The 23,603-nt window shown below is 44.8% G+C and overlaps 3 protein-coding genes across 3 annotated transcripts; 2 read left to right on the plus strand and 1 right to left on the minus strand.

The window, feature by feature from the left end:
* Window positions 1–1,485: 1,485 nt before the first annotated feature.
* Window positions 1,486–3,460, minus strand: LOC136550751 (early nodulin-like protein 19). The gene is made up of 3 exons (XM_066542349.1): window positions 2,698–3,460; window positions 2,330–2,603; window positions 1,486–2,213 (listed from the first exon to the last, which is right to left on the minus strand). Exons 1-3 carry the CDS (start codon window positions 2,752–2,754, stop codon window positions 1,825–1,827), a joined length of 720 nt encoding a protein of 239 aa, XP_066398446.1. The 5' UTR covers window positions 2,755–3,460; the 3' UTR covers window positions 1,486–1,824.
* A 16,768-nt stretch (window positions 3,461–20,228) lies between these two features.
* Window positions 20,229–22,515, plus strand: LOC136550752 (eukaryotic translation initiation factor 5A-1/2-like). Its single transcript, XM_066542350.1, has 6 exons — window positions 20,229–20,364; window positions 20,493–20,640; window positions 21,654–21,776; window positions 21,866–21,922; window positions 22,023–22,097; window positions 22,175–22,515. Exons 2-6 carry the CDS (start codon window positions 20,515–20,517, stop codon window positions 22,277–22,279), a joined length of 486 nt encoding a protein of 161 aa, XP_066398447.1. The 5' UTR covers window positions 20,229–20,364; window positions 20,493–20,514; the 3' UTR covers window positions 22,280–22,515.
* Window positions 22,516–23,023: 508 nt separating this feature from the next.
* Window positions 23,024–23,584, plus strand: LOC136550688 (cytochrome P450 71A1-like). Its single transcript, XM_066542296.1, has one exon. The coding sequence runs from the start codon at window positions 23,024–23,026 to the stop codon at window positions 23,582–23,584; it is 561 nt and encodes a 186-aa protein (XP_066398393.1).
* Window positions 23,585–23,603: the final 19 nt, after the last annotated feature.

Raw genomic sequence — 23,603 nt, forward strand, 5'->3', positions numbered from 1 at the left:
GATCTCGTCGCCGGCCACCGGGTCCCCTTCCACGTGCTGGTTCTGGCTCCCTGGCTCCTTGCGCGTGTGTGTGTGAGACTGTGAAGACTGAAAATTGGGAATTTGGGATAAGGCCGAATGGGCGAGTGGGCAGCCGGTGTGAGGATTGCTCCTGACGGCTCCTGGCTCCCTACGCGTGTGTGTGGCTCCCTAGCTCTTTGTTTTATTTTATTTAAAAAAGCTTGCGCTCTCTCTGCAGCCAAACGCCACCTCAAAGGGATAAGGTTGTGGAGCGGGTGTGGCGGGTATGCGGGTGCGGGTAGAACATTTTCTTGCCCATCAGCTAATATCCGTCGGGTTTAGGGACGTACCCGTATCCGTGCCCGCGGGCAGACTCACGCACCCGTATCCTTGCCCAACGGGTCGATTGCCCGCGGGCATGCGGGTATTTTGTACCCGTTGCCATCTTTAAGCAGGACCCAATAAACAAATTCATGAGGTATTGGTAGTTAGTTGCCACAATATATATTTTTTAATACAACTGCTTACTAAGTCGTCTTAACAAAAAAGTAACTTAGTATGTATTATACACCCGAACAGTTCACATAGTTCATTTACACTTGTAAAATTGAACCGACTAATGATATTTTACAACTCCTGTGCATGGCAGCACGGCTGGAGGAGGCAGAATCAAAAGAAAATGTGGCAACGTGATGCTCAATCTGAATAGCCAGAGGGGAGGTAAAATCACTTAAATTTTATTGGAACGACGGCCTGTTTGGAATGCGGGATTTTTTTTTCTCATTCCTGTGTTTTTTCTGTGAAATTGAACTGATTCCTGTGAAATTACTGTATAATTCCTATAAAATTCCTGCATTCCAGAGAGGCCGAAGTGAATCGTTGGAGTAGCGACAAGATGGTGCTGGAACCGTACGTGGCGGGTGTCGGTGCACATCAGCACGTGGTGTGCTGACGAGGCAGCAAAGCAAAGGGTCATCGCTCGTCAGTGGAGTAGTAGGAGTGAGGCAAAGCGCAGCTGCTCAACTGTAAACAAAGCAGCAGCAGGTATACAATAAGTGACTGTCGTTTTGTAAGTTTGACTAGATCCGTAAAAAACACGTGTAATATTTATATCTCTAACTAAATTTATTATAAAAATAGATTCAACAATGTATCTAATGATATTAATTTATATCATAAATATTAATATTTTATATGTATATTTAGTCAAAGCTATTTATCGAGAAGTAAAAATAACAGTTATTTAGAGGCGGGAGAGTACGGACAAAAAAAATTGCAGGAGGCACATGGCTGCCATTGCATACATGTTGACTGGATGCATCTGCTGGACTGTCCATGGATGCATCTCAGCTCATCAATGCCCTTGTCATGAGGCTAATAAAATGAAATAATAAACCAAACAAAGCGGAGAGAGTAGAGTAGTTTTTACTCAACAAGTAAATAAATAAATAAGAACAGTGTGTAGCAGTCTAATTTATGGTCTACTACTAGTAGATAATAAATAAATAGAGCTCTTCATTCACACTTGACATTATACTAATCTTGTCTGGAAACTGCATCAACAAACTGGACTGCAGAAGCAAGAAAAAGGAGACAGAGGGAGAGAAAGTAAAATGGAAGCAAGAACCAACCAATAATCACGCAATCAATTCAAGATCAAGAAGCAGGAAAAAACTACTACTAGTAGTAGAGATCATCGATCTCAAGGAAAAATAAAAAAAAACTAATAAAGAAGAAGAAAACTGTAGTGTAGGTGTAGCACCACAACTCATCAGCACAGAAGATCCGGAGCCTAAACCGACTGATGGGACTACTCAGATCAGATCAGAGCATCCTGTTGAGGAGAAGAGCGGCGGCGGCGGCGGTGGCAATGGGCGTGGCGGCGAGGAGCGACGGCGGCGGCGCGTCGCTGGACTTGGCCTTGGACTTCTTGGCGGGCGGCGAGGGCGAGTCACCGGAGGAGGAGTCATCAGAGGAGGAGGAATCGTCACCGGAGGAGGAAGAGCCGGACGACTTGGCTGTGACGTGGACTTTCATGCCGTTGTAGCAGTAGCCGTAGCTGCAGATGAAGTAGTAGTCCTTGGCCTCCTTGAGCTGGAAGGCGTAGGTGTGGCCCTTGCTGTAGCTGCTCAGCGCGTTCGCCTTGTCGCAGTTGTCGTACCCGACCTCGTCCACCTGCACCACGTCCGACCGCCCGTTCTGGTACTCGAAGACTGCAACCAGACGATGCATCATGGTGGTCAGCAATGCTTGCTGGATATACGTGACCATGGATGCAAGCATCCATGGACACAACAGCGACCAAGAAGAAGAAGCAGCAGCAGCTTACTGAGCCAGTCTCCCTTGTAGAAGGGCTTGTGCTTCTTCACCCAGGCCGTGTAGTCCACGTCCGGGTTCCACCCCTTCTCGTCGCCCACCGTGTAGTTGGCCGCCACCGCCGCCGACGGCAGCTGCGACGCCGCCGCCGCCACCAGCAGCATGGCTAGCGCCAGCCGCATCGCCATTCCTCTGATCTTACTGGCTTTGGTTGGTTGGTTGGGACTTGGGGAGTTGGGACGGATGGGAGGGAGCGAGGTGGCCCGGCCGGATGAGCTTGCAGCTAGCTGGAGGAAGAAGAGAGGAGCTGAGCTATCTATCAGTGAACCGACGGACAGTAGTGAAGGGTGCAGCAGAGTGACGACGAGCTGAGTCGGTGACCTCTGAGTGCTGATCTGAATTTGGAGGGCAGTCCAGCCAGGCAGCCGCTTTATTCATCTGGCGTTGCTTTCAAAATCTGTCCCACAAGAAGTGTGGTTTTAGCCTATATAGGTGGTCCCCACGCACACCAGGCCTACACCTTTCTCTTCTCTCTCCCACCTTTCCTTCCGTTCCCTCTCTCTCTCTCTCTCTCACCGCCATGGTCGCAAGGGAGCCGCATCCACCGTCGCCACCCACCGCATCCGGCCCCGCCGGCGTCGAGGCAGGAGCAGAGCGGGTCGCCGCCGGCGAGGCTCGTGGCCGCGGCCTTCCTCCTCTTCTGCCGGCAGCCCCCCTCTTCTCTTCTCGTCGCGCGCGTGGGTGAGGCAGGCAGGAGGTGGAGCGACACCCAAGGCGAGGCTGCCGGCGAGGTCAAGGACAGACGAGGATCCCGCGGCTGCCGGCGAGGTCAAGGACGGGCGAGGATCCCGCGCAGCAGCACGCCGTCGCCGATCCGCACGCCGCGGGGAGCCGTCCCCTTGATCCTCTGCTCCACCTCCGGCGAAGGGCAGGCGGGCCCCTCGGCGGAGGTGTGCTGCTGCTCGCCTGGATGTGGGGGTCGGCCTGGCCTGGACGCGGCGAGGTGGAGGCCGCCAACTCCGGATCTGGACGTGGACGACGAGAAACACAGGAGAGATAAATCGAGATGGGGACGGAGCGAGTAGGGGTATACGGGTCTTTTGCCATCGATGTTGGATTGCGTGCTGACTGCCTACCCAATAGCAAGTTGGGTTGGGTGATTCGTATGGTTGTTGGTTTGTTTATGTGAGAGAAGTATTGTTGGCTGATTTATATGAATAGTATCTATATGAGGGGGCTGGTTAGCCCGTCCAGCCAGCTAGCCCTAGCTGATCGGGCTGTGAGTCCCCGGCACTGACTGATTTTTTTTTTTTGACGGAGGGAGTAGCATGGACGGCAGTAGGTCAACGCTTTCGCCTCAACTTATCAGCCCAACTTAGCTTTCACTTAACTTATCAGGTACCGTGTTTTTTTCAAACAACAAAACATCATCGACCGATTTATCAGCTGCAGAAACCATCAGCCGGACATGACCTAAATCGACTGAGATTCACATGGTATCAAAACTTACATAGTATGTCTATAAGTAGACTATTGTAAAAATAAATTACATCATTAATTTTACAGTACCTAAATGTTAGTCTTTTTTAGATTTAATTATAATTAGTTTTTTTAACTCATTCGAAAAAAGAGAACTACACTTTTTTTTGAGACAGAGATAACCTAAAGGCTAAAGGTGGGCGTGTCGCGTGTGCAGTAACTATTCAAACACCTGGTGATCGATGGAGTAACCATCTGGTACCGTTCGCACTTACTTGATCGAGTAAGATGTTTTCTTGCAAGAACTATACATGTCATATTGTCATGGACTCATGTAGTCATGATCATGGATGCATCATTTCGCGCAGTCAGTAGATTGAGCATCACCTGGAACAATGCTAGCTTGATTGACACTCGATCAGCACTAGTACAGAAACAAGCTTTAGTCCCGGTTCTCAATCCCCTTATTCAAACCTACGACTTCCCACTTCAGCTCTTGCACTATCTCACCTACCACCACATATCTAACTTAGATAAGATATACTTTTCTTTTAAATTTAGTTTGGAGACACCTTTAGTCCGGGTTTGAGACATAAGCCAGGACTAAAGGTACCTTTAGTCCAGGTTCGTGTCTCAAATCGGGACTAAAAGTCACACTTTTAGTCCGGGTTCATGTCTCAAACAGGGACTAAAGATTCTCGCACTGACATGCCTCTGACACGCCTCGGTAGCCGTTGGGCAGAGACCTTTAGTCCCGGTTGGAGCTACCAACCGGGACTAAAGGTTTCTCTAGTCCCGGGCACGAAAAATACCGAGAGTAAAACCAAATTTCGAAGTGGATTAAAAGTCATTTCTCTACTGGTGCAGACGATCATCATCATTGCAACGTGTGTAGGACAGCGGCCGGCGCTAACGTTAAAGCGATTTCGTGTGACCACTGCACGATCAATGCAACGCAAGGCCTTTTCTTGAGCATTTTTTATAAAAAAATACACGAACATCTATCTATATAAAATGAAATTAGTTCGATTAAATCCACCATCAACTATGTTTCAGTAGTGCACGTCTTTGTTATTGTGGATACTTTCCTATATGCTTAGTCAATGCTAATGCTAATAAAGAAATTATAACTTATAATAAAATTAAAATTACTTGCATTAAAATTTAAACCACCAATGCAACCAAAGAAAGACGGACAACTTCAGCAACAAACCATCGTTACTCATTAACTATAATAGTTGTAGATAAAATAACACCTGCCCTGTGTGAGATCCACCACTAGCTACTCCTCCCATTTTTTACATGTTGTATTAGTTTTGTCCTATGTCAAACATTAATAATTTTGAGCACCAGATTTAAAAAAAAAGCCATGTGGTTTAACAACATGCGAACTATATATTATGAAAGTATTTCTCATAGTGAGTATCTAAAAAATATAAATCTTATGTAGTTAATTTTTTTTTAAATGATGATTATTAAAGATATAAATATTTAATTTAGAACAAAACTAATACCGATATGTAAAAAGCATAGGGGTAGTAGATAGTGAACCAGTGCTAATGATATATAGGCAGAAAAGCTAGGTAGTAGCTTCTCAATGATATAGACCAACTATAAACATCCAAGAGAGGAGAGAGAGAGAGAGAGAGAGAGACTCTGCATGATATATTGATAGAGAGAGAGAGAGAGAGAGAGAGAGAGAGAGAGAGAGAGAGAGAGAGACTCTGCATGATATATTGATAGGAGGAAAAAGGGGGCAGTTATCGGTTAGGCCCGGCCATGTGAGGTGAGCGAGGAGATGCCGGGCCATATGCTCCTTTGTTTCCGACAATGCCACTGAAGTTTAGCAGCAACGTGTGGCCGGCGCTCATCAGTGTGCCTTTGCGTTCAACTGATCCCACTAGTAGAGAACAGACCTTTGATCCTCGGCTAAAATGGGCTCTAGTCCCGGAATTTTTTGCCCCCGGGACTAGAAATACCTTTAGTCCCGGTTGGTGGCTCCAACCGGGACTAAAGGTTCCTGCCCAACGGCTACTGCGCCAGACAGAGGTGGTAGGGACCTTTAGTCCCGGTTGGAGCCACCAACCGGGACTAAAGGTATACTTTTACTCCCGGTTGGTGGCTCCAACCGGGAGTAAAGGTCTACTCCCGGGCCGTGGCTGCGCCCGGGGTTGGAAAGTTACCTTTAGTCCCGATTGGATCTATCAACCGGGACTAAATGTTCTCCCTTTATAAATCGGCCGTCTCCTCCTTCCTCCCCGAGCCCGAGCTCAGCACATTTTGAAGCTCACTGCAGTAGTGTTCTTGCTTCCTCCCTCCCTCCATTGTTCCTCCATCCATTCTTCGATTCCTCCGTCGATTCTTCAGTTGTAAAGGTTACCAATCTCATACTCTCATTTTTTACCATTTTCTTATACCATTTTATTCACTATATATATTTATGGTTCTTTATTGTGGTTTTTTTTCATTTGTAAGCAATTTGAGCTCAAAATCACTTTAAGCTTGCATATTTACATGAAAGAAGGTTAAAGTATATATAAATATAAAGTTAGAAAATAGTTAGAAAATTATAGCAAATCCTTACTAGTTGAACTTGCGGACCGTGTTCAGGTCGGCGAGGATGTTCTCTGCCGAGCGGTAACGGACGTCAAGGAGGAGCTTTGATTCTACGAGGGAGAGCGATAACGGTCGTGGAAGACCGTGTTCCCTTCCTCGTAGAATCGGAGCTCTTCCTTGACCAAGTACGGTGCCGTCCGGTGGAGAAATCCTCGCCGAGCTGATCACGTAAGCAAGGTCAACTAGTACGGATGGTTATTTATTCACATGTCCCGATATCGTCGTAGTAGTCTGTCAATCACCGTACCTAAACGTAGTATATATAAATAAAAACTTAGAAAATAGTTAGAAAATTATAGAAAATCCGTACTAGTTGAACTTGCGGACCGTGTTCAGCTCGGCAAGCATGTTCTCTGTCGAGCGGTAACGGACATCAAGGAGGAGCTTTGATTCTACGAGGGAGAGCGACAACGGTCGTGGGAGACCGTGTTCCCTTCCTCATAGAATCGGAGCTCTTCCTTGACCAAGTACGGTGCTGTCCGGTGGAGAAATGCTCGCCGAGATGATCACGTAAGCAAGGTCAACTAGTACGGATGGTTATTTATTCACACGTCCCGATATCGTCGTAGTAGTCTGTTATGTGTGTACATTCCCATTCTTCTGTTAATTTGCGGAAATATCATATGAATTACTTACCTGCCGCAGTAAAAGACGAGAACACAATGACCATTAAAAATATCATTGTTTAGAGATCTAGATAATTTTATAGTTTGTTAATTTTATTTGTTTATAAAAGAAGAAATTTATAGTGTATTAAAAAATGAGTATAGAGAGTAGATGGCAACTGCTTCCGGGTCCTCGGCCTCTCATGGGTTTCCAAAGCGACTTAGGCCGGGCCTTCCTCTCATTCCATGCGGCAAGTGTCGTGATGAGATGAAGATTGTGATGGAGTACCGAGTGAAGAAGGAGGGTCCCAACAAGGATCGTATCTTCTACAAGTGTCCGGATCGCAATGTGAGTTATTTTATCGTATTTAATGATTATGGTTAGTTTATACCTATTTTCATGATGGTTGTGATTAAAGTTCTAGTTTTTTGTTTTAATTTCAGTGGGATGGCAGTGGACGATGTTCAGGCTTCTACTGGGAGGAAGAGTATGTTGAACTCGTGCAAAAATATCTTGCACAACAGGCAGATACGGCGGCTAATGAGGCAGTGATCCAGTCGAAGAAGCCCAAAGATGTTGCACAATCGGGGGATCTGTCTGTTTTAGTTGAGATTGGTCGCGAAATCCTTGTGCTCCTGAAATGTATTTTAGCTTTAGTTCTTTTAGTGGTAGTTGGGATTGTCTACATTGTAGCGATGCTTTCATAAATTTGTATCTTTTGTGGTGGCACGCATGTTGTATAAATAATTAATTATGATCTAGGTTTTAATATGATATTTATGTCATGTAATGCAGATGAGCCGTCATTGGATGTATAATGCTGATCGCCGCTCACAAGAGTTCATTGACGGCGTGCATTCTTTATTACGTGCGGCCGAGACAAACAAACGCGACGGTTTCATGTGCTGCCCATGTGCCATATGTAAGAATACGGTGGAATATCCTTGCTCAAGGACTCTTCATTCACACTTGTTCAAGTCGGGTTTCATGCCAAACTATATTTGTTGGACAAAGCACGGAGAAACTGGTGTTGTAATGGAAGAAGATGAAGAAGAACAATGGGACGACAATGATATTATTCCTGATGGTGCGTGCTTCAATGATACTGCAATGGGAGAAGCTGAAGAAGAGGTAGCCGCAGAAGATGAGCCGGCTGATGATCTTTGTCAGGTCATTCGTGATGCACAAAGAGAATGTGAAAGTGAAAAGGAGAAGATCAAGTTCGAGCGGATGCTAGAAGATCACAAGAAATTGTTGTACCCAACTTGTGATGCAGGGCAGAAAAAGTTGGGAACCACACTAGAATTGCTGCAATGGAAGGCAAAGAATGGTGTATCTGACAAGGGATTTGGAGAGTTACTAAAAATCCAAAAGAAGATGCTTCCGAAGTACAATGAATTGCCCGCCACTACCTACGAAGCAAAACAAGTTGTCTGTCCTATGGGGCTAGAAATAGAGAAGATACATGCATGTCCTAATGACTGCATCCTATACCGTGGCAAAGAGTACGAGAAATTGGATGCATGCCCGGTATGCCATGCGTCGCGGTATAAGATCAGGCGAGATGACCCTGGTGATGTTGAGGGCGAACGTCCACGTAAGAAAATCCCTGCCAAGGTTATGTGGTATGCTCCTATAATACCACGCTTGAAACGTCTGTTCAGAAACAAAGAATATGCAAAATTGTTACGATGGCACAAAGAAGACCGTAAGGTAGACAATATGTTGAGACACCCTGCTGATGGGTCCCAGTGGAGAGCAATCGATAGAGAATTCCCGGAGTTTGCAAATGACGCAAGAAACTTAAGGTTTGCTTTAAGTACAGATGGTATCAATCCTTTTGGAGAGCAGAACAGTAGTCATAGCACTTGGCCTGTTACTCTAAGTATCTACAACATTCCTCCTTGGTTATGCATGAAGCGGAAGTTCATTATGATGCCTGTGCTCATCCAAGGCCCGAAGCAACCTGGCAATGACATCGATGTGTACCTGAGACCACTTATTGATGAACTTCTCATTTTGTGGAATAAAGAAGGTGTACGTGTGTGGGATGAGTACAAACAGGAACACTTTGATCTGCGAGCATTGTTGTTCGTAACAATCAATGATTGGCCTGCTCTAAGTAATCTTTCAGGACAGTCAAACAAGGGATATAATGCATGCACACACTGCTTCGGTGATATTAGAGGTGTATTCTTGAAAAAATGTCGAAAGGTCGTGTACCTTGGCCATCGTCGATTTCTTCCTGCAAATCACCCCGTAAGAAAGAAAGGTAAGCATTTTAAAGGGAAAGCAGACCACCTGACCAAGCCTCGCAACCGAACCGGTGAGGATGTACTCGATATGGTCAATGATGTGAAAGTCGTCTTTGGAAAAGGACATGGAAGCCAACCTATTCCGAAAGACGCTAACGGTCACGCACCCATGTGGAAGAAAAAGTCCATATTTTGGGACCTACCCTATTGGCAAGTCCTGGAGGTCCGTAGCTCGATCGACGTGATGCACCTGACGAAGAATCTTTGTGTGAACCTGCTAGGCTTTATGGGTGTGTATGGAAAGCCTAAGGACACATTTGAAGCACGACAGGACCTGCGTTGTTTGAGAGAAAGAGACAACCTGCATCCAGAGAAGACAGATGATGGACGCCATTACTTACGTCCTGCTAGCTACACTCTAAGCAAAGAGGAGAAGGAAATCATGTTTGAATGCTTAAATAACATCAAGGTACCATCTGGATTCTCCTCGAATATAAAGGGTATTATAAATGTGACAGAGAAGAAATTCTGTAACTTAAAGTCCCATGACTGTCACGTTCTCATGACGCAATTACTTCCAGTTGCATTAAGAGGAATTCTACCTCCAAATGTACGTCTAGCCACCGTAAAGCTATGTGCATTCCTCAATGCAATTTCTCAGAAGGCAATTGATCCAACTGATCTAGCTAAACTACAGAATGATGTGGTTCAATGTCTCGTCAGCTTTGAGTTAGTGTTCCCTCCTTCCTTCTTTGATATTATGACACACCTCCTAGTTCACCTAGTCAAGGAGATTTTCACTCTCGGTCCTGTGTTCCTACACAACATGTTCCCCTTAGAGAGATTCATGGGAGTCCTAAAGAAATATGTTCACAACCGTGCTCGCCCAGAAGGAAGCATCGCCAAGGGCTATGGAACAGAAGAGGTCATTGAGTTCTGTGTTGACTTTATTCCCGACCTTGACTCGATTGGTGTTCCTGAATCGAGACATGAGGGGAGACTAAGCGGAAAGGGGACACTAGGGAGGAAAACATATATTGGTACGGATGATGATTATTTCAATAAAGCGCACTACACAGTTCTACAGAACTCCTCTTTGGTAGATCCGTATATTGAGACACACAAGGATCTCTTACGATCCGAGTTTCCAGGCAAGACTGAAGCTTGGATTACGCATAAGCACATGGAAACTTTCGGCGGTTGGTTGCGAAAAAAATGTCAAGGTGATGAGAGCATCCATGAGCAACTGTATTTATTGGCTATGCAACCATCATGGCATATCGTCACATACAAAGGGTACGAGATAAATGGGAACATATTCTACACAGTAGCCCAAGATAAAAGGAGTACCAACCAAAACAGTGGTGTCCGCATAGATGCCACAGACCCGAATGGGAATAAGCAGACATATTATGGACGCATAGATGAAATATGGGAACTAGAATATGCACCTACTTTGAAGATCCCATTGTTCAAGTGCCAATGGGTCAAGGTGACCGGAGGCGGAGTAACAGTAGACAACGAGTATGGAATGACAACAGTAGACCTTAGTAATATTGGGTACAAAGACGAACCATTCGTCCTTGCCAAGGATGTGAATCAGGTGTTCTATGTCAATGATATGTCTACCAAACCAAAAAGAGGGAAAAACGATAATGACTCAACCAAAGAGCCAAAGCGCCACATAGTTCTTTCAGGGAAAAGAGTCATCGTGGGAATTGAGGACAAGTCGGACATGTCAGAAGAATATGAAAAGGATGACCGAATTCCGCCCTTCAAAGTGAACAAAGACCCTAGCATCTTGGTAAATGATGAGGACACTCCATGGTTACGAAGCGATCATAACCAAGGGACATACGTAAAGAAGAAGTTCACTGCTGTGCCCACTTGATGATATAGTGATTTAATATAGTGTGTGTTTGAGATATTATGTAATAATTGTGAATTCAGATGTTTATTATGTCATATTTCAAATTAAATCAATGTTTGATTTGGTGGGATTTCTCTCTCAAAAAGGTAAATTAGGATACTGAGTGATGAAAAATTAAAATATTAACGTTAAAATGATGTGAAAACAAATTTCCTGTCCAAAACCAATAATTTTAATAATTTTAATTAAACACTACATTTTTGCATTAACGAAATAATAAATATTAGTTACATTATGTTTTATAATTCTAACAAAAAATAAAAAAAGTTAGGTTATCGATTTTTCCTATGTGCAATAAACAAAAATAAAATTCATATTTTTAACAAAATAATTTTATGCCTTTTATTTAATTTACTATGTATTTAATAAAAACTATTGCATTTCTATTGTATTTAACAAGACTATTGCTTAAAACAGGCGGGAAACGAAACTGCAGGCCACCTTTACTCCCGGGTGGGAAGCCCACCCGGGAGTAAAGGTGGGCTGCAGTTTCGTGGCCCGCCAAAAAAAAGCCTTTACTCCCGGTGCGTGTTACCAACCGGGAGTAAAGGTATACCTTTACTCCCGGTTGGTAACACGCACCGGGAGTAAAGGAACCTTTACTCCCGGTTGGTAATACGCACCGGGAGTAAAGGGTTTTTACTCCCGGTTGGTGGCTGGCACCGGGAGTAATTCTCCTCTGCTATATAACCTCCAGCGCCTGGCAGATCGATCTGCTCGTCTTCTTCCTCGTCGAACACCGCCGCCCGGCCTCTTCTTCGACCTCGCGCCGCGTCCGTTCGCCTTCCGTGACACCGGCGCCGCCGTCTTCTTCCTCGTGCGGCCTCCACCGCGCGCGCCCGTGCCCCTCCTCCGCGCTTGCCCGTGGCCCTCCACCGCGCCCTCCTCCGCGCCCGAGGCCCTCCACCGCGCGTTGCCCCACCGCGCCGGCCCGAGGCCCTCCAGTACGTACACTGCCGAGCTTCGAGGTGATATATTCGTCGATCTCTTTGTACATTCGTCCGAGCCCTCCACTGCCGAGTTATAGATCACGTCGAAAACTACAACTTTGGTGTAAGCCATGTCAACGGTCGAGGTCGATTGAAAATTCCAAATTTTGAATCACAAAATCTATAGAAACTAAAAATGAATATTTGGAACTCTAAATGATTTTAAATAAAAATATATCTTAAGGCAAGTTTTGAATATTTGGAACTCTAAATGACAAGTATAATTAAGGATCACCAATGAAATTACTTTAGAAATTAATTAGATCGATGTAAATCCATGGCTTGTATAATAAACACGCTATATATCCCAGCCCATCAACCGCCATATATTCATCACTATATGATATGCCATTATTTCAAGATGCAGTTTCAATAGAAGAATTTTTTCTATCTTCATAGATCAATGTTTGTTAACGAAATTTTATCCAAATATATTCATGTAGGGTCTTTTTTTTGAAGGATTTGTTGTAGGATATATAATGGTCAAATAGGAACTCAATTTTGATACCCAGTTTATAAACTAAGCGTTTTTTAGTTTATCAAAAATATCACATGTTTCTTCATTTGTGAACTTTGAATATACAGATATAATATATTAATGTTGCTAAAGTAATATGAGCATTACATATTTTTTTCCGGGAAGACTATCTTCAAACTTTATATCATAGCATCAGAGATCGCCTGTAGAAGAAGAAAATAAATTCTTATCATTTCGGAAATAGTAATGGTTATATGAGCAATAAGACACGTATACTTACATTTCATAATGGCTTATACTTATATTATTAACATAGAATTTTCTCATATGATGAATGACTACATGGTTGATCACATGGTACATAGGATCACAACATCAGGCACCGACACCGCCCCGGCCCGCCTCACGTCGTCGTCGTCGTCAGCACGCCGGCCCGCCTCACGTCATCGTCGTCAGCACACCGGCCACCGCGCCGACACGTATATATACGTCATTTGTATTCATATGCATTTCGTCCATGCGTTTCTATGTATACGGCGGAGCACCGCCGCCCTCGTTCACCCATGTGTACAGACATATATACGGCGGAGTGGAGCACCACCACTCTTGTCACACCGCCCTTTCTCGTGCCCTAATTCGCCCTAGTACCGACGTAGTTTGTCCTAGTGTGGCGAATTGCGTCCGTGATCGAGGGGCAAGATTTAATAATGCATATTGTTTGTAGATTTTACGCATGTAATAAGCAAAGATTTGACGTACTATATATTGGTTTTGTTTTTTGAAGCTAGATGGCCGACCCGAGAAATATGGATGAGGAGGAGTTGATGATGAATTTGATCAACACTGGCACTCAAGTTGCCGGCGATGATGGTGCTAAAAATAACGTGCAAGAGGATGTAGATGACGGGAGTCAGTACTTAGCTCTTGAACAAAATGAGCAACAACATATTGGCCAAGTATATATTTTTTATTATTAGCTATATATATTATCATATGTCTTATGTGTGCTCATGACATTAAAAATAATGTTTATGTTTTGTAGCCCTCTGGATCGACATCAACAACTACAACGAAGAGTAAAAATGTTCGAGGTCCCAAAAAGCCATTGGAGGGTCGCTTCATCATCTCGGAGTTCAATGTGGATACAGGAGAACCGGGGGGGCCGAATAAAATGAAATTTGTGCACCACTGTGGTTACCTTGTACGGGACCGGCTCCCGATTAGTACCCGTGAATGGAAGAAGAAGACCAATGCTCCTCATATCAGTTTTGTCTCCGATCGTGACAAGGCGTTAATTTGGAATGATGTCTTGGTACATTTCACGCTCCAAACAGATGATTATGATGATATAATAGATGGTGATGAATTGAAGGAGCGAGTTAGGGATTGGGCAATGAAGAAGATGGCCACCCAGTTTCAGACTTGGAAGAAACACCTATACACGACGTATGTCAAGAAGAACATAGCACCAGATTTTACTGTCCCAGGCCCGATCTCAAAGCAGAGGCCCTATTGGGATGAGTTTGTACAGTACAAGACTTCAGAAGAGGGTGTGAGTCGGGTGATAAAGAACCAACGTAATGCCCAACAGAAGACATACCACCATACCTTGGGATCAGGTGGCTACCCGACTGCCATTAAGAAGTGGAACAAAATGGAAGCAGACCTTCTTGCCAAGGGTATCAGACCAGAATCACTCGAGTGGGGAGAACGTGCAAAGAATTGGTTTTTCGCTCATGGGGGAACACTAGACCAGGAGACAGGGAAGTGCGTTTATGGCGCAAGACTGCAAGAAGCAGCAGAAAGATTGTTTTATGCTCAGAGAGCTGCTGCTAGTGGTGAGTTCAGGCCCAACAGAGAGAAGGATGAGCTGACATACGCCATCGGGACTATTGAACATGGTGGCCGAACTAGAGGCAAAGGAAGTGTCTCGTGGGAGCATGGATTCCCTCAGGACAGACCTTCCTACAGAAGTCGCCAGAGAAAGAAGGAAGAAGAGGCACACCGGCTCCAGAGGTTGGAGGAAGCGGTGCGTGAAGCACAGGAGCGGGAAAAAAACCTTGAAGCGAGAATGCAGGAGGAAATCAAAAGGCAAGTGCAAATAGCAGTGAGTGCAAGCAAGCAGGCATCAGAGCCAGGAATCAACATTAGCCAATCTGTTCAGTTGAAAAGCAGCTGCGCTTCCACGGAGATACCAAATCAAGGGGACACAGGACTGCGCTTCCCTGTGGATGACGTCACTGAACCTTGTACAACGTGTGAGCTACACATTCCGAAGGAGAATTCCACAATCAAGGTGGCTATCGGTCTTGTTAATCCTATCGACCGAACCAAGACACCAAGGATTCATGGGAATATAATCCAAGAAGGATATGCCACCATCTCGGTAGATAAAGCTGAAAAAGGTTTTAGTGATTTGCCTCTTGACATTCCTGGAGGTGATGGCGAGAAGACTCTAGGAGAAGCGGAGAAGACATTCATTCTATGGCGCAAGCGCTACATCATCATTCCAGGGATGTCGGCTCCACCTCCTTCTGAACTACCTCACCATAGGTACGTGCGGATGAAAACACTACATCATTAATTTGTATTGGCTTAAATAATTAACAATCTGCTCATAATAATATGTCATTCCTTTTTTTGTAGCAGATCCTCCCCCAACCTAAATCCAATTGTTCAATCGTCAGATCATCATAGTGCTCTGTACGATGACATTGTGTTGGAAGACGAGGCTGCATCCACACCCTCTCCAAGGAGGTCTCCAACGCCACAGCCGCCACCTCCAAGGAGGTCTCCAACGCCGCTGCCAACACCTCCAAGGAGGTCTCCAACGCCGCTGCCAACACCTCCAAGGAGGTCTCCAACGCCTCCCCCGCCCCCGCCTACCAAGAAGCCTAGCAAGAGGCCAGCCCCTCAAACGAAGAATCAGTCCCCGCCTACAAAGAAAGCCACCGTGAAACCAAGGGCTATTCCCAAAATAATATCTGAAGAGAAGGAAGAAGGAACTGATGCATATAAAAAAGACATGTCTAGATTCTATGACAAACTTAAAATGAATCAAGAAGCAAGGAGAAACCCAGAGAAACCGTACTTCTTCGTAGCTCCGGATATTTTAAGAAAAAAGGTGACTTCTTACCAGCATCAACAGCGGGAATCTCGTAAGCCGTCCAAATCAACGTTATCAGACTATGACCGCACTCTCACCAAGTCAATTGAGGCGGCACAGAAAAAGAAGCGGGCAGGGAAAGGAGTTGCCCAACTCGGACAACAAGCGCACCAATCAATCCCCCCGCTAGTTGTTGGTAATGAATATGGTTCGAATTTAGGATTAATGCATCAGGCAAACATACCTCCGGATGTCGATTTGGATCACCTTGGTGAATTTCTTGATGAGACTGGTCTCGACCTTTACCAGATGTTTGGTGATGGAAAAATTGAGAGTGCGGCGGAGGTTGATATTTGGAAGAAAAAATTTGTACTAGGCCAGAGTCTATACAACCCTCAAGCCTTATCTGATCTGGGGACGCAAATGTACCTGCTAAACAAGTGGTACATGCAGGCGTCTACCAGTGGAGACTTCTGCGTTGGTGTCAGAATTAGAGACGAACATTGGTTCCGTGGCGATGATGTTATGTATGTTGACTTTGCAGAATTTCATCAACTATGCCACCTTACCTCTCTGGACAAAGTTATCATTAGCTGCTATTGCCTGTAAGTAATAATTCTTTCGATCTATTATTAAACTCATCATATGTGTGCATATGCATATAAATTATCCTAACAAGTACTATATATATGCAGATTTACAATGACAGAGCTCAGAAAGGAAGGCTGCAATGAAATTGGTTTTGTTGATCCCCATATAGTATTCAAAGACCCAATTACTCCAATGACTAATTGGAAGTCTGAGTCAGAGAGTAACATCATGAACTTCTTAGTGAACCAACGCCACAAGAAGGATATACTCTTTCCCTATAACTTCAAGTGAGTGTTAATCATGTCGATCATAGCCTTAATGGCTCATATGTTGATTCTAGTTAATTAATGAGTGTTATGCGTTATATCCTATAAACACATGCAGCAATCACTGGATATTGATGGACATCGATCTGGTGAAAAGTCACTTGATAATCTATGACTCGATGAGAAAACCACAACAAGACTACCAAGATATGATAGATATTATCCAGAGGTAATTTCGGGATCTCTAGCAACTATATATACACACAAACATGATGATTAACTATATCTGATGACGTGGCAAATTTTTTATTGGGCAGTGTTTGGAAAACCTTTATTGAGAAGCAACACATGGAAAAATGCAAAGCGCCACTGAATGTAATCCCATTGAAAGTAAGTCCCCTGAATCGCATCATCTTTATTAATTAAACATATAGCTTTCACCGGATCACCAGATTGGATGACAAATCTTTTTCTCGTAAAGTGGTGTCTGAGGCAGGAACAGGGGAACAACTACTGTGGTTACTATGTTTGCAAGTTTATCAAGGTGCTCTCCCAAAGAACTCCTACAGAGAGACTCAAAGTACGTTAAAAATACACTATATATTCATTTAATTATTATTATTGATTGTGTTACTATGTCTTTATATATATATATATGTACATATATTAATTTATTTTCCTTTAATTCAAACCTGTAGACTCGATGGTTGGAGGAAAAGGTCATACGGCAAGACCAAATCAAAGCAATTCAAGAGTCTATAGCCGGATTTTTTAATGAGCAGGTCATCGATTCCAAGGGCGAGTTCTACTTCGACCCAACACTGCCATTGAAGCCAAGCTAGAGGATGAGAAAAAACTTGTTATGTCACAACAACTATAATGCAATCTTTTGTAATATATGCACATGAAATAATATAATGTAAAATACACATATGCATGCATGCATGTAAATATATATATGATGCATGCATATATATATATATATATATATATATATATATTTCTATGCTTGAATTGTGTGATTTAATACGTTCATTGTGCTTGAACCGAAACATACTATATGCGCATATAAATATATAATTAGCAGCGTACAATACGACTTCGAAAACCTATTTTGAAAAGAAAACAAAAAAATGAAAAGAAAAGAAAAAAGAAAAAAACCTTTAGTCCCGGTTCGTATTACCAACCGGGACTAAAGGTGCCGGCCATCGTGGCATGTCAGGAGGCACCTTTAGTCCCGGTTGGTGTTACCCACCGGGACTAAAGGTCCTCCTTTAGTCCCGGTTCCTGACCCGGGACTAAAGGACCCCCCCTTTAGTCCCGGATGCTTGCTCCCGGGTGGGGAACCGGGACTAGAGGGGGTTCCCCACCGGGAGTAAAGCTCGGTTCTCTACCAGTGTCCACCGCTACTTTCTTGGCTGGCTCCACACACATATCTATCTTATATCTCATGAAAGCATGCACGATGGCACCATGGCCATGTGATGAGCTTCTTTTGCTTGTTCATGGTAATGGGCAGCAACTTTTGCTGGACCGCCCCTCTCTTCTCTCCAAGTCTTCACCCTCTGATTTACAGCAAAAGCTAGCAAAGGAAACATTCCTTGCCATTGCATTTGCTTTTGCATCGTCTCTCTGAGCACGCAAATGCAGGGCTCACGTGAAGAAGTCGGATCCAGATCTCCAATGCAAAGTGCTCACCCTATCAAAGGTTGGTGACTGAAGCACCAATACATGCTTTGGCTCAAGTCAAGCCGTAGCTAGGATTTGTAGCTATGGTGGTCTATTGTCTAAATTTTTTTTAGCTGCTATAAATTTAATATGTCGGTGCACAAGTATATGAATTACAAAACACAATTAAAAAAAAGGGCATACAGAGTTCGAGTAAAGAAGAAAGGATATCATGATCAACGTACAGGTCGTGCGTTGCTAGCCTTGCCTCTGACTCCGACGTCTGGCCGGCCGGCGGCCGGCCGGCCGACGGGCTACGCGGCTGCTGCAAATACAGATCGTCAAGATCCCGAGTACGAGTTTGGACGGTTGGAGTCAGAACTCAGAAGACCAAGGTGCGGGTCGTGGAGACGCGGACGTCGCTTGAACTTCGCTTTCAGGCTCGATCGGGATTTGACAGCAGAAGTACATAGGCCAGTCCAGCAGAGTCCACAGCCAAATACTGAGGGAGTGAGGGGTACTACACTTTGGGCCAAATCTACAAGGTGGTCCGTGGCCCACCCTGTCCAGATCTCCAATGCAAAGTGCTCACCCTATCAAAGGTTGGTGATTGAAGCACCAATACATGCTTTGGTTCAAGCCTCAGGGGTTGCATTGGAGCAAAGGGTACTTTCTATCAACTAATATCCGCCTCGCTTCGTCTGGCCTCATCTCGCCACACCATGCCACCCAACTATTGCCTCCCTATTGCACCCTCTACTAATCAACCTCACTACCTTTTCCAAGATGGTTGTGGCTAGCACGCCCCACGACATTGACGGAGCCAGGAATTAGGCATAGGAGGGGGGGGGGGGGGCTAAACAAAAAAATGGTGGTCTATATCACCTTATTAATAATCAACAAGTTTATGATGAATAGACTATATGTATCATCGGTATTTTCATTTGCTCAGTATATGCGATATCAATAGCTTGCAGATTCATATTTCCATGATACACCAGATAAATAAAGAAGAAGGAGAAAATATCTAGAGAATATATTTTTTACAAGATTGAGAATATATATACGCTTACTACGTACTCCGACCGTATGGAAAGTAGTTGAGTTGTGCTTTACACAAGACCATCATCAGTAGTGGAAAAACGGTGAAGGAAAGGAAGCTCATCCGGGTCCCCCATCGAGGTGCCGTAATGGACATCACCGGCGTGGACCTCGACCGATTGGTAATTAAGCGGCGGCCGACATACCTTTTCCTTCCTTTATTTATTCTTTTGCACCGGTTGTAGTTCATATATCTGTAATGCCAGCCGACGCAATATACATTCATAATAGTGGGGTTAGGGAGGGGGGGGGGGGGCACAACCCCTACTCCCCCTGCCTCCACCATCGGTTGATGACTCCTCGCCATCTTACCACCTCCTCCAAAACTGGTTAAGGATACGTGTGAAGAATCTTATATACCACATATGCTTGAGCCCTGCTCTACCTCTAGCAACATCCCTATTCAAGGGATGACCCTTCCTAGAGCCAGCTTTGATTTCGTTCCAACTTGGGACACATGCTCCATTTCCCTATATATTATGCTATTTCTAGCCACTTGTGATTTTAGCAAAATATAAAAGTTGTCATTTTCAACCGACTTCATGGCAATTTTCGATTGTCACTTTCAAAAAAACTCTTGACCGAACAAATTTCTATTTCATATCACAATATGGTACCGTTTCATCATATACCGCTTTCATCTCTAGGTTAGAAATCCATTTCGCGTGGAATGATAGAATAGAAGATAGCAACCGGTAGCAAAGATCGTCAAGGTTCCATGAAAAAAAAAGACGAAGGTCCACCACACGACCTCAATGGGCCTTTAACGCGTTCCTCAGATGCCCGTCCAAATCGACATGGGCTGGCCCATCCCGAGAGACAGCCCAATACCCGTCCCAATCCACATCCCGTCGGCCGTCGGCCGTCGCCCTCAGATAAAAATCTGGCAGAACCCGAGTTCTAGAACCCTAGCCTTGCGGTCGCGGATCCGTCCTGCAAATCTCCTCTCCCACTTCTCCGCCGGTGAGCAGCGACCAGCGTGTTCCTCGATTCAGATCTCTTGAAATTTATCAGCTTTCTGCCTTTTATCTGACATTTTCTGTGCTCTTCTTCTTCTTGCTGCCGCTGTTCCTCTGTTACTGCTGCTATAGGATCCCTGTAAGATTCCCGGAGATGTCGGACTCCGAGGAGCACCACTTTGAGTCCAAGGCCGACGCCGGCGCCTCCAAGACCTATCCGCAGCAGGCCGGCACCATCCGCAAGAACGGCTACATCGTCATCAAGGGCCGTCCCTGCAAGGTGAGATTCACCATCTCCCACTCTGTCGCTTGTTAAGGCATGCAATTGATCTCATGGCTTGTTCTATTGTTGGGGAAAAAATACTTTCCTGTTGGTAGCCTTTTGTTTTAATTCCCGTAGCTTAGAGATGCATCAAGTGCTACATCTGTTACATCAACCGATGTGGATAGATATCTATACCATTGACTTAGAGTATTGCTCTGTAGCATAAAGATTTGATCTTTAGTTTGCTGCCTTTAGTAAGGTTTCAATTTTTCAACAATTTCCATCTGGCTTATGTGCTCCATGGGGCTATTTTCCATGTAGTGGTTCTGTAATATGTATGCCATGTCCTCTGAATCTGTCTAAACATTTTCTGTACTTAATGATGATTATTACTGAACAACTAGACAGCCTTGTGGATTAGCAAGCTATCCATCCTGAGTTATATCACATACCTGTCTCAAAAAGGTGTTTCAGTTGATTTATGAGACAACAAGGTCCTGCAAGATTATTTGGAGAAAGCAGACTTAAACTAGAACTTGCCATTTGGTGGTTCTGAATGATATGTTCAGTTCAACAATGCGGGTTAAACTAGAACTATTTCCATGTAGTTTTTTTTTTCTGGCTTCTACTTGGCAAAGGAGTTCTTTTTTGCTCCTGGCACCTTTCCTTCCACATAGTTGCTATTTGTAGCAGTGTTCATCATTGATGAATTGTTGTTTGGAGTCATTATCCACTTGTGGTGGTACGAGTTGATAGGCAACATTCAACTATTCTGTCATTTGTGTCTAGCTTGGTTATACATGTTTTCATACTGGACTCCAATATTTTTCTTGCTACCCTATTTGCTTACCTGGAGTTGAGGATGGTAACTAGAATGGCATTTTTATTACTTTGTTATATTCCTTTCTGGTTTGCACATCTGCTATGGTAGCTATATTCTCTCATTAGATCTATCAATTCTCTTAGCGTGATGCTCATGTCAAGCAACCCTTGATCTGACAATAATTTTGGTATACGCTTTGTTTTAGGTTGTTGAGGTCTCCACTTCCAAGACTGGGAAGCATGGCCATGCCAAGTGCCACTTTGTTGCCATTGACATTTTCACTGGAAGGAAGCTTGAGGATATTGTTCCTTCTTCTCACAACTGTGATGTAAGCTATCAGTATTACTCCTTGTGTTGCCTTTTTCAGTTAAGTGCACAGAATTTGTTAACCTTTTGTCTTATGCCTGCATTGTACAGGTTCCACATGTTAATCGTGTTGAGTATCAGCTGATTGACATTTCTGAAGATGGATTTGTGCGTTTGCTTATTCCAACCTGGCCTCTGTCTGTCCATCCAACTTTGTCTTTTTGGCAAGTACATTCCGGTTTGTAACATTGATGATGGCATTTTACAGGTCAGCCTTTTGACTGAGACTGGCAGCACTAAGGATGACACCAGGCTTCCCACTGATGAAGCTCTGCAAGCCCAGGTCAGTTAGCCAAATAAGCCTATTGCCTCTTTCGCTTCTGTTCCAAATCTCTTAGACACTTTACTTGACATCTGCAGATCAAGAGTGGATATGATGAAGGAAAGGACATCCTCCTGACCGTGATGTCTGCCATGGGTGAGGAACAGATCTGTGCTGTCAAGGAGATTGGGGGCAAGAACTAAAGCTGCTTCTTCGCACCCGCTATTTGAGGGTAATACCTGTTGTCTTGTGCTTAGAGTTGAGAAACTGAGTTGAGATACATACATAGGTGTTTAAGTTATCTGTGGTTTTGGGTACCTGGAATTTGTTGAGATGGTGTTATTACTTTGTGGTACTTGGTTATCGATCTCTGTTATCTTTTTTGAACTGAAGTAACTCCGGTTATCAATGGGAATGAATTGCTTATATATATTCAGTTGATTATGGTGTGCCCTGGTTGTGAATGCTGCAACAAATGAAGCAAGCACTTTTGTGGGTGGAAGCAATTCAGTTGGTTGCTTTCTGTTATTTCTCAAATGATGATGAATGTGTCTGCCACTTCTATCCTCTGTTATGTAAATCTGTATTTCAAACTGGACATTACCTAGTTAGCTGTGAAAAATATCCATAAACTAAGTATTTTCTCACTATATTTTAAAACAAATTTTATTTTATTTGGGATTAAGTCTATTTCTGGCCCCTCAATTATTGTGTCGGTCTAATTTTAACTCTCAACTACAAAACCGTCTAGTACCGGTATTTCAACTGTCAAAACCGTTACCTGGGGCAAAGGCAAGGCTGTTTTAACCTACGTTGAACGGTTTTTATGTTAGACTTTTGGTCCACCCGAAATGGCAATTGGACCCGGTAACAAAAGGCTCCATACATGTAAAAAACGAAGGGAGCATTTTTTATGTTGACTCCATGCACATTTGGCCAGCTCAAACATGGCTCTCAAACAACATGTTGCTCCCGTCGCCCTCCTGCTCACTGTCCTCGTCGCTGCGCCGCTCGTCGTTGTCGCCGGTGGCAAAAAGAAACCCGCTAGTGCTGCTGCTCCCACGTCACGCCACGATGGTCGGAGGCTGCCACCGTCGCCGCGGGGTATCCCGCTGCCGGGCCACCTCCACCTGCTGGGCGCGCTGCCGCACCGCTCGCTGGCGTCCTTGGCGCGCACGCACGGCCCGGTGCTGCTGCTCCGCCTAGGCCGCGTGCCCACCGTCGTGGTGTCCTCCGCGGCCGCCGCCGAGGAGGTGATGCGGGCGCCATGGCCGAGCGCCTCCTCTACGGCTGCGACGTCGCGTTCGCGCCCTACGGCGAGTACTGGCGCCACCTTAGCGCGCGTCGAGTCCTTCCGCCGCGTCCGGGAGCAGGAGGCCGCCCGCATCGCCGCCTGGGCCAGCGCCGCCGCCGGAGGCGCGGCCGTCGACCTCAGCGAGCTCCTCACCGAGTACGCCAACGCCGTTGTGTCGCGTGCCGCGTTCGGCGACGAGAGCGCGCTCGATTGAGACGCGTGCTGCTGTCGGG

The sequence above is a fragment of the Miscanthus floridulus genome, chromosome 4 (genome assembly GCF_019320115.1).
Source record: "Miscanthus floridulus cultivar M001 chromosome 4, ASM1932011v1, whole genome shotgun sequence".
Classification (NCBI taxonomy): Eukaryota; Viridiplantae; Streptophyta; class Magnoliopsida; order Poales; family Poaceae; genus Miscanthus; species Miscanthus floridulus.

Excerpts from the sequence above, each read along its gene's own strand:
- LOC136550752 (XM_066542350.1), top strand. The coding sequence starts at position 20,515 with ATGTCGGACTCCGAGGAGCACCACTTTGAGTCCAAGGCCGACGCCGGC. Across the intron at positions 20,641-21,653 it reads TCAAGGGCCGTCCCTGCAAG|GTTGTTGAGGTCTCCACTTC; the intron begins GTGAGATTCACC and ends GCTTTGTTTTAG. Across the intron at positions 21,923-22,022 it reads ACATTTCTGAAGATGGATTT|GTCAGCCTTTTGACTGAGAC; the intron begins GTGCGTTTGCTT and ends GGCATTTTACAG.
- LOC136550751 (XM_066542349.1), bottom strand. The coding sequence starts at position 2,754 with ATGAATAAAGCGGCTGCCTGGCTGGACTGCCCTCCAAATTCAGATCAG. Across the intron at positions 2,604-2,697 it reads ATTCAGATCAGCACTCAGAG|CTAGCTGCAAGCTCATCCGG; the intron begins GTCACCGACTCA and ends TTCTTCCTCCAG. Across the intron at positions 2,214-2,329 it reads CTACAAGGGAGACTGGCTCA|TCTTCGAGTACCAGAACGGG; the intron begins GTAAGCTGCTGC and ends GTCTGGTTGCAG.
- LOC136550688 (XM_066542296.1), top strand. The coding sequence starts at position 23,024 with ATGGCTCTCAAACAACATGTTGCTCCCGTCGCCCTCCTGCTCACTGTC.